The sequence below is a fragment of the Chiroxiphia lanceolata genome, chromosome 4 (assembly GCF_009829145.1).
Source record: "Chiroxiphia lanceolata isolate bChiLan1 chromosome 4, bChiLan1.pri, whole genome shotgun sequence".
Classification (NCBI taxonomy): domain Eukaryota; kingdom Metazoa; phylum Chordata; class Aves; order Passeriformes; family Pipridae; genus Chiroxiphia; species Chiroxiphia lanceolata.
In genome coordinates this window covers 8,882,983-8,893,336 of record NC_045640.1, presented here as the reverse complement: position 1 = coordinate 8,893,336, position 10,354 = coordinate 8,882,983, and the positions used below count along the sequence as shown (strand labels likewise).

The 10,354-nt window shown below is 48.0% G+C and overlaps 1 protein-coding gene across 1 annotated transcript; it reads left to right on the top strand.

The window, feature by feature from the left end:
* Positions 1-4,852: 4,852 nt before the first annotated feature.
* Positions 4,853-8,592, top strand: LOC116785864 (coiled-coil domain-containing protein 42-like). The gene is made up of 7 exons (XM_032685985.1): positions 4,853-5,238; positions 5,580-5,685; positions 5,813-5,917; positions 6,455-6,652; positions 7,013-7,234; positions 7,788-7,946; positions 8,401-8,592. The coding sequence occupies exons 1-7, from the start codon at positions 5,162-5,164 to the stop codon at positions 8,569-8,571; spliced, it is 1,038 nt and encodes a 345-aa protein (XP_032541876.1). The 5' UTR covers positions 4,853-5,161; the 3' UTR covers positions 8,572-8,592.
* Positions 8,593-10,354: the final 1,762 nt, after the last annotated feature.

Genomic DNA, 10,354 nt, shown 5'->3' with positions numbered 1-10,354 from the left:
GATGGGCAAAGATTTAACAAAATGAAACATTAAAAACACATGATACCTTTCATGAAAAAAAGGATTTTTAATGAGTTGTTTCTCCTACACTATAAACTCTTCACGCCTGCCAGGTTTTGTTTTGCCTAGTAGCAGGTGCTTCACCAAAGATCCAGCACCTTATCTGAGTCTTGTCCTTGTTTTAAGGGTGGAGGAACAGAGGTGTGACTAACTGGCTTATTGAAGATGGGGGAGGATTCAGCTGGAGACTTGCTTGTGCTGTGGGTACCAAATGGGAGCAGTTCTTGTGCAGTACAGGATGGAGCAGAGCAATGGCCAAAGCCCAGGACACGTCCATCCTTGTCTGGCAGGGAGCTGGAGTGGTTTCACTCGTGATGGTAGGTGCTTCCTACACCAGGGCTGGCACAGGCTGACATGCTGGGTATACCCTCAGCTTCTGGAGCAACAGAACACTCTCCCTCTCTCTCTATTTTGAGGCATGTGTTACAACCACTAAGTCAATGGAAAAACAAATGTTAATCCTGTCAAGTACTAGGACAAATATTTTTAAGGCTATTTCAGAGTTTATAAAAAATATTAAACTAGAAAGTAAAATACACTTTATTAAACTGTCTTAATTTATAGTCAAATACACAGACTCTCTGCTGGGGTACAAAAAGTAAAGATGCCTCTGAGTCTAAGACTTGGGTTATCAGTGTCTGAGAGTATTTAAGAATTAATAGGTGCAATTATTGTCTTGAAACCTTCTGTTAAGATAGTCTTTCCTTAAAGTCAGCTTTCCTCATGGCTGCTGTTGAGTGCACGTATGGAGCTGTAACACGCTGTTTGTTCACCTCTCCAGAACACCAGGTTCACACAGAGCTGAGTTTGTCAGTCATTCACCATTCCTACAGCATAAAGTGTCCTATTTAACACTGAGACATTGCTGTTGGATGCCTGAAGAGCCCAGGCATACTAGAAGATTAAAAAAAAAAAGTTCAATCAAAGACAGGACAAAAATAGTTTCATAGGTTTTCTGTTTCATATTAGACTCTTAAAAGCCTCTTTCCCATGTTTCTTCTATTCGAGTTTTGGATCCAGTCTTAAATGCTGGGTCTGAAACCCCAAATTACACCACAGTTTGTGCCCACATCAGTGATGGGATGGATCCAAATAGCAGTATAACCACACTGAAACCCAGGGAAGTTTTGGGTCCACTGCCCGGGTTCAGCACAGCCCCTTTGCCTTGTGGATCCTCTCTGCCATGCTGGACCCCCATCTGCCCCTCTACAGCCTGCCCATATCTAATCCACCCAGGGCCAGTTTGGGTAAACATAATCTATGGTATAAATATAATAGGATCTGAGTTAGCTTTGAGGACTGCTAGGGGTTAAATCTTTTATAAGTTCAATTAAGAAATTAAACTTGGTGGGAGACCTACAATGCTTCCCAGTTGTTCTCCAAGTATCACAACAAACCTCCTCATGTTAGGCCTGGTATCTAAGGGGGTATCTGGCTTTGTAATCTGGGGTTTGGTTTGGGCTCATCTCTACCCAAAATATTATTTTAACCACTCTTTGTATTTCATTTCCATACTTTTCCTTTGGTATACTTTGAGAAAAGATTCTGCCAAAGACAGAAATGCTTTGAGCCTGAAAAACATTTTTTTGCCATGTATATGGAAGGCAGTGTTTTGCTTGGCTTAGCTTAAGAAATACATGGCACAACCTGCATGAAATATTTGAGGCTGTGAGGAGACATGAGCGATTCTTAAGGAAAAAAAAAAAAAGAAGAAAAAAGTTAGTTTTCATTCAATGGTCTCATTTGCTTATAGCCACACCTAGACAGGAGATGTGAGGCAGAGCAAGGAAGAGGAGTTTATTTATGAACTTGTAAAATTAAAGTTGTTATAAAGTTAAAAAGAAACAAAACAACCCCCCAAAAAAAGCTCAGTCTCACGGCAAGATTTCTACATATGTGAGCAGGAGTTAAACCATTAGTGTTTGATAAAAATTCATGAGGCTTTCAAAGTACCAGGGGTTGAGATGAAAGCTCTGCCTTATGTACCCAGGCTGTGGGGAAAAGGGCTGCCAAGTGCCCTTGTCCTCACCTGGGTGGGCTTTTCCTGTGGAGGGTCACAGTATGGGGAGGAAGGCTAACGGGGAGCTTATAGGGTCAGTTAATCGTTCAGGAGACCTGCTGACAGGGCCCTCTGGAATTTTTCAGTCTGACTTCCATCTCCAAGCAGGGTCAACAGCAAGTCTCTACCTCCATGAGCTCCTCTCTGCTCTGTGCCTCTATGTGTCTCCCAACAAAGGTGTGGAGAGGAGACAGCAGAAGCAACTGAATCTGGCTTGACCTGCTCTTTAGCACTGAGCCCAAACTAGAGCAGCCCCTGAGTTGCCCCATTTCAGGTTGGTGCTCCTTGGAGGTCCCAGGGGAAAGAGATCTTGGGGGTAAAGCAGATTTGTGGCCACTCAGCCTGTCCCCATGCCTGTTCCTCTGTAGAGTGGTGCACACAGGCTGTTTGACCCTGTGTCAGAAATACGTGACTTTGATTTCCATCCACTGCCTCTGCCTGTGCTGAGATTTTGGCTACAAGAAGAGGCTGTGATAGTGAGCACTGGTCCAGGAGGTGTGTTGTCATGGTGCCTGCCAGCCACACATTGGGTCAAGGCAAGGGGAACTGACCATTGTTTGTACTCTAATACTCCCAGAGCCTTTTGATACCACACCAGAGCAAACCAAGACGATAATCCTACCCCTCAGATTTCCAAAACCAAGCCAGAGCCCCATGGAGGGGTAAGATGTGGGCAGAGGAAGACAGAGGAGGAGTTAGTGTTTCTGCAAGGCACAGCAGACATAGGATATTAGGTGGCTCCTTGACACTGCTCCTGCTGCAGCTGGTGAGCACTTTCTACTCTAGTTTGCTTCTAGTTCATTGCTTAATGCCTTGTCTACCAGTTTTCCTGACGTGCCTCACCTGCAAGTGAACAACTGCTCCTGCAGACCCCAGCAGAGCAGACCATGCCTCAGTTGGGAAAGTTTCTCAGCGAGATGCTGGAGAGACTGGGAAAGAGAATGAGGACTTGCAGGGGCCAACTGGCCCCTGGTCCAACCCTCTTGCTCCATCCAGGCACCTCTCCACTTGTCAGGGGAGCTTTTATTTGTCCAGAGCAAACAAAATTATTAGGAAGGCAGTAAAATAGTAAGGCTGAGGCTCTGTGGGCACCTTGTAGGACTCTGCTTGCTTGCTTCTGAAAAGCACTGTTTTGTTTTTTTTTTTTTTCTTAAATTGCAAAGTGTACTTTAAAGGTGTCCTGGGAAGCCTCCCAGGGCAGTTTCTTCAGCACAGGGGAAAGTGTGTGGATCTGGTAGCTGGAGATGGATGGGATCAGCAGCCTGATAAGCTAATGGTTTTTGGAAGTTTGAAAAGTCAGTCAGGCCATGGGCCACCCTCTTCCAGTGGCCTCCCTGACCACAGCACAGCATGGGCTCCACACCAACAGCTGTCATGTCCTGTGTGTCTTCAATGCCTCTTCATTTTGCTGATTGCTTGTAAGGGTTTGATAGGCAAAACTGGTGTTTTGGAGGGGAAAGAGAAGATTCATAGACTTTAAAATGGACAAAATGACACTGGTCAAAATTTTTTGAAGTCACCACTCCTACCAGTAGCCCACACTGTGGCTGGAGCAACAGCTTGTCCTTTGTATCATGCTGGTGTGTGTTCCTTAGCATGTCCATGCTAAGAAGCTTCTGAAGACTTCTAAGACTTAATTTTCCTCTGTCAGTCTCCTCAGCCCCAGGGCAAATCTAGCCAATAAACCAAAAAAGGTTAAAAACTGCACTTCTAACAGGGAGTGCATCCTTTCCTGCTGCTGGAGTGAATCTTGGTAGAGACACAGATGTTGCACTGGGACAAGTGAGAGAAAAGCCACCAAGAAGAGTTTGTAGGACAGATGATTCCTCCCAAGTTCTTCCCAGCTGTAGCAACTTCTTTAATCTGACTGTCAGCCCTTGAACTATTCAGCCCGTTCTCTGTAGATCATCTCCAGCTTGAGCTTTTGTCATAACTGACAGGAAAAAAATTCCTTTTAGGCAGGAGAAACTTTCTCTTCCTCAGGCTCCAGGAGCAGAGCTCATGCATGTGGACCTGGAGCTTTTGCTACAAGAGCCATTAGATCTGTTTAATTTGGCTGCATTGGTGTGCCTGGTGCCTGACGGTTGGGCACCCTCCTGCAGGAAGACCTGGGCTTTGGGAAGGGCCAGAAGAAAAATAGGAAATGGAAAACCACTCTCAGGGAGTGATGGTTTGCCACTGCTTGATTAGGAGGATTTAAATAACCCATTAGGGAGCAGCCAGGAGCATTATCCCCTGCACTCTCCAGCAAGAGCAATTTGTTGCTGTTACGAAGTGAGCAGCCGCTCTTTTTAGAGCCATGCACAGGAGCTTCAAGGGCCACTGGACGATGGGCTTAGGGGCTGGAAAAGGATGTTTTTGCTTAGGAGAGAGAAAGCATTGAGCAGTTGGTCTCAATGAGCAGAGCTGTGAGGGAAGGGCACTACTTCACCGTGGCAGTACAGTGATCACACATCCCTGAGGATGTGCCTGGTTAACAGTGTTTCCATCTGGGGTTTGAGAGAGAGGAGAAAGCCCCCTATCCTGAGCACTGGGACAGTGGGATGTGGCCGTCAGGATGTGGCACTGAAATACCCACCCAAGGCAGCGGAGGTCACAGGGCACGGGGGCCAAATTTTAGCAGAGTAAGAATGAGAGGAAATGAGAGAAAGGGAATGAAAAAATTCTTGGTTCTGGACAGAGCGGTCAGTCCCTCTAATGCCAAGCAAACATTCCATTACCAAGCAACCATTCAGTTGCCAGGGGCTGTTATGGTCGTTGGAGCAGCCACAGGGACTGTTATGGTGGTTGGAGTAGCCATAGGGCCAGTCTGCAGGGCTTGAGTAGCCACAGGGCCTGGCACAGGGGTTGGAGTAGCCGCAGGGCCACAGGGCTTCAGAGGCCACAGGTCAAGGAAGGTCCCAGGAAAGCAGAGGGGCTCATCCTGGTGCTTCCCACACACCTCTGGGCCCTCAGACTTGCAGGGCAGCTCCTGGGCTGACCTGGGAGAGGGGCATTGCCACCAGGGCCTGGGCTCTCTGTTTCCTGCTGGTGGCTGCAATCATGGATATCTGGAGCCATGGGAAGATGTCAGGCTATTTCCTCAACCTCTACAGGGTGGAACTCCCACACTTGTTCAGGTGAGGGGCCTCTTCCATCAGCCTCCATTCTCTTCTCTTGTCTTCTCCATCCCTCTTTCCCCTGCCATGGCAAACTCCCATCCCTTATCTCCATCACTTCTATCTGCTCTTGTACCTGCCTTCCTCAGTCCTGTTCCTCCCTATAACACCCCCGTGCTCTCCCAGGGGGATCCCCACTGGGGAGGAGTGGGGATGCCATGCTGCCAGATGGGGTCTGAGATGATGTTGGGTTGCTTTGCCCAATTGCCCCACCTGGGACACCGTCCAACACCCAGAACAATCCAACACCCTACCAAGGAACTGGACCCTGCATGTAACCTTGAGGAAAACTTCTGTGGCAGGGAACTCGGAGTGAGAGAGGAGGAATCCCCATCTTCATTTATACACCTTCTGAAGACTAAGATGAAAGTCCGACTGATGGAAAAGACTCTGGCAGAGAAAGATGAGGTGAGAAAGATGGAAGGGTGTTGTGGCATGGCTGGGAGGGCTTGTGGTTTTTTGGAGTGGGGCACCAGCAGGCAGGTGACTGGTGCTGGGTGAGGGCAGCCATGCCACCCTCACTCTGGTGCTTCAGGCCTTCAGGGAGAGGATGAAAGTCATCGTCGACCGGTGGAGGGCCCTGCACGCCAAGAGGGCTCAGCTGAAAGACCACGTGCAGAAGTCTGGGAAAATTATACAGGTATGCCAGATGACATGACCTTGAGCCATACCACCCACTCCTCCCCTGCCTTGGGGAAGAGAGTCTTGGGCCAGTACTCCTGTTCAAGTCTCCCTTGAACCTGGAAGTGTAAGGAAGAGGAACTGCATGGCACGAGGTTTTGTACCACATACACAGAAAAGTCTTACTAGAGCTTGAGTGAGAGAGAGCTTGTCCTGTACTGGTGGGATCTACCGAGTGCACCAAATGTCCCCTAGGAAGGGTCTCAGCCTTGCTACTACTGTTGGCATCCAACTGTGTTCCAAGGACAGAAACAAGTAGGTCTGAAAATCAGAATGCCATCCCAGGCACCTATCTCCAAGACCAAAGGGTCAATGCAAGAGGGATTGCCCTGTGAAACAGGGAGGGAAAATATTCCTGGGGTACTTCAGTACTAGACTCTACTCTCTGAAAGTATGCCCTTCCAGTGTTGTTAAGTGATCCAGCCCCATCTTTCCTTGCCTTCCTTTCCCTCTCTCTGTATGTGCATGCATGTGTGTTGGTGGGGGAAACCACCAGGAAAATGAAGAGGTACGAATCCTGGCTCTGAAGATAGACAGCAAAGAGAGAGAGGAGAATATGCAAAAGGAGAGTGAGCTTTTGAAAGCTAAGATGAAATTGGAAGCCCTCAGCAAAGAGCACCAGAAACTCTGCAAAAAAGTACAGAAATACTCTGTCTTCAAGACATACCTGGAGGACGTGGTGAAGGTCTCACAGGTGAGTTTGGATGTGAGAGAGACAGATCATGGTCTTGGGAAGGGCCTTACGTAGGTGTTGAAACTAAAAGAGATGAGACAAACCCACTGGATGCTTGAGACCTCAGATGGAATGGGAAGAGGTTCCTTGCAACCAAGGTGAGCTGCAGGGAGGAGAGTTAGGGTAGGAGAACCGGAGCAGGAAAGGAAGTCTCGTTGAGAATCACAGGATCACAGAATAGTTAGAGTTGGGGAAGAAGGGAAGATCTTTCATCCGGGGGAGGTGTTGGCCCTGGTAAGGCCAGGGTGCCAAAAGAAACAAGACCTGCAGCTTGTGAGGGGAGGGCATGGGTTTACTAACACCAGGAATCCTGTGCTGTAGTTTGAGGACATCCTGGAAGTCATTTCACGGTATGCGTTGCTGGTGAGGACACACAAGGACCTTCTGCAGTCACAACAGGGGCACAAGGAACTGACTGAGCAAGACAAGGTGCTCCTGGAACAATACAGGGCAGAGAAAGAAGCTGAGATGCTTCAGTACAAAAGCAAGCTGGCGCAGCTCAAACTACGTTTTGACCAGGCTCAGACTGACATCCGCCTCTGGGTAAGGAATTGTGGGGCAGGCAGGGGAAGATCTCCAAGACCTGTCTCTGTCAAGACTGGCTGATGGCTCATCCTTCAGCCATGAGGTCATGGCAGGGCCCAGTAGCAGTCTTTGTGATGGGAGGAGGTTCATCATTTCATCCCTCCGTGGGGTTGCAGAGGGAAGAATGACAGACCAGGTCTGGAGCCAGTTTGCCATCAGGGAAAGCTGGAAAGCACCTGGTCTAGGAGAGTGGCAGTGGCATGTGTTGCTGCCAGGGTATCAGCAACCCTGCTGAGGGTAGCACGAATAGGGCCTGCAGGGAGCCAGAGTGAGGACTGCAGGAGTGGAAAAGAGATGGGGAGGTTCCTGGAGTAAGGAGCAGCTATGGTGGTTCCCAGATCTGCTTTCATCACACCAAGCTGAACCACCTCCAGCACAGCCTGGCAAGGACGGGTTTTTCCTAGCCAGGCAGATGAGTGTGGAAGTTAGGGTCTCCAAGCCAGGTGTTCAGTGCTGAAGAAACATCTCTGCTGGGGCCCATCCCCATGCTGCATATCTCCTCCCCTTCCAGGAGACCTGCTGGACTGACATCCAGAATAGGACTTCCAAGAAAACCAAGAAGCTTTGGACCATCAAGCTAGCCATCCACGACCTTTTCCAGTCCACCAACATGCGGCTGAATGCGGAGTGTAAAGTGTCGGTGGATGACAGCCTCAAACAGCTGGACATGGTAAAGCCAAGCCAGAGCCCTATTCCCTGCCCAGAAAGAGGAGCAGTAGTGTCTCTCAGCTGCCCAAAGGAGGGGAGAGCCCACAGGCCCAATAGACACGTTCCTTTCTCTCTCGGGCATGGGGAATGGGCAGGGGATACCAGGCGAACCTGTCTCTTCTGAGGAGGCAGAGCAAGGTGTGGGTCCTTGCCTGGCGAAAGGAGTGGGAGCCAGGCAGGCTGGGGCAGGAGATGCAGGGCATGCAGATCAAGCCACAGCCAAGGCTGAGTTTCATTCACCCATTCTCTGAACTCAGACTTGCCTACAGAACTCCATTCTGGTGGTGCAGATCCAGCAAGGCAAATGCTTATCCCCCTGTTCGACTTGATCGATGACATTTGGGGCCAACGAATCTCTCTCTGCTTCCTATTTCCATCCCTATGCTGAGCTCTGCCATCTCTCTTTCCCACTCTAGATAAAGCAGTTTATCCAGTACCTCAAAGACGTCCATCTCTATGGGGGACAAGAAGAAGCACCAGCGAGCAGCTACACCGATGAAGCCAAAGGGGACCTGACCTGCCCTGACAACAAAGTTTCAGAAGGTTGGGAAGAGAAAGAGGAGAACCCTACAGATATTGTAGACTAAAATAAACAAACAAACAAACAAAACAAACTGTTTTAAGGTGTCTCTTCATTTCCTGGGAGGACTGGACATGTCAGAGCAACCCCATCCCACAGCTTCACCCCAGAGACCATTGAGGTGGTTCCTCTGGCAGATAGGGTTCTGGTTGCAGGAGACAGTGTTCCTGCAAAGCATACAAGATTGTGAGAGCAGGCTGAGACAGGAATATAGTTTCCAACAGGGATCAGTACAAGTGTTCACATTTGGATGCCCCACTCAGCCTAAGCTCTTATATATTCGAGAGAGATGTCACAACAGGGTGGGGAGACCGTGCTTCAGGAGAGCTTCAGAGAGTTTCCACCACACCCAGCACATCAGTGGATATGGATTTCTCTGCACAGCCATGTGTTACAGACTAAAGCTCACCTTCCCCCTCAAGCTGTTAGGGGGAAAGGACATAGGTTCTCCACATAGGTAGAGAACGGACATAGGTGATGGATGAACCAGCCAAAGCTACCTCACCAAGCATTTAGCTGTTCATCACATGTGCTGTCATGAATACAAAACAAGAGGACTAACAGTGGCTCCAGGGACATACTGTGGAGTTCAGGTCAGGTTCCACAGTCTTTTGGGGAGGACCTTTTATTGGACCAAGGACCCCATGACATAAGCTTACAGATTTTGAGGCAAGAGACCATTGATCAGACACTCTCACTCCCTGCTCTCCAGTAGTTATTCCTGTTCTTAGACAAAGGACTTCCTGGGGGAAGAAGAGCTTCCAGGAGGAAATAAAACTCTCTGAGACTGGTGAAAGGTTGCACAGTGCAATGCAGAAATGATGCTCAGCACTTCCCAGGCTTTGGGTGGGATTTGGGAGAAGCAGGGCTGGAAATGGAGCATCTGGGGATGAGCGATGGAGCTTTGGGGACATATCCCCAAACACTAATTCAGAAGGGTTTTTCCATCTTCCTCATCCTGACCATGGCACAGTGTCCTTGCAAATTCTGTTTTTTTAGGGCATGGCCTAGGTATAATTTGGAAGAATTAAAACTTGGGGGGAAAAAAGCAATTCAAATGCTTCAGTGTAGTGAGCATGAGTCCCAAACTGGTGCTCTTTTTAGCTAGACAGGTTCTGCCATCTACGCTTGGTTTGATCTTCCAAAATAACAGGGTGTGAACTTTGATATTTCCACGTTGTATGGCAAGAAATAACATGCCTGTAACAGTTTTAATCCTGGGTATTACCTCTCCTCCAAACTTCAGAGATATACTGATATACACACCCTGCCTTCCCGCATGCGGGCGGGTAGTTAGGAAGAAAAAAATCCTCTTTGTGTGATGGTACACGTCCTTCTAAGCAATCCCAATTTCCATAGGGATCACATGTGGCTGAAATGCAGCTGTTGTTGGTATCCTGTGTGCTTTGCAGTGCATTGTGCTCATAAATAAAAAGTGAGACAAATTTCAGTACCTAATATTTTACACAAGAGAACCAGATGAGGGTTTCAGAGCCCTGTGCCAACACAGGGGTGAATGTCTGACTTTTCTTGCAGGAAATTTTAGGATGGCATCTATTTAATATATTGGATTGAATGGTCATGTGAATTGTTACCCTTGGGTTTTTTTAAATATCTTTTCATGATAAAGGTAAAATCAACAAATTAAATCCTTTAATTCAAATCCTCTTGGCTGAGGATATGAATATTATGGAAATTATTTCCATTTGCTAGATATGCTTTTGAAATGAGGATACAGAAATGCAAAATTTGCACCTCCAAAAGATGGTATTTCTTCCACTATCTTGACA

What these genes read in the sequence shown, in the direction of transcription:
- LOC116785864 (XM_032685985.1), top strand. Translation starts at nt 5,162, where the DNA reads ATGGATATCTGGAGCCATGGGAAGATGTCAGGCTATTTCCTCAACCTC. An exon ending in CTCTGGCAGAGAAAGATGAG is followed by an intron (nt 5,686 to 5,812) that starts GTGAGAAAGATG and finishes CTGGTGCTTCAG; the next exon opens with GCCTTCAGGGAGAGGATGAA. An exon ending in AGACTGACATCCGCCTCTGG is followed by an intron (nt 7,235 to 7,787) that starts GTAAGGAATTGT and finishes CTCCCCTTCCAG; the next exon opens with GAGACCTGCTGGACTGACAT.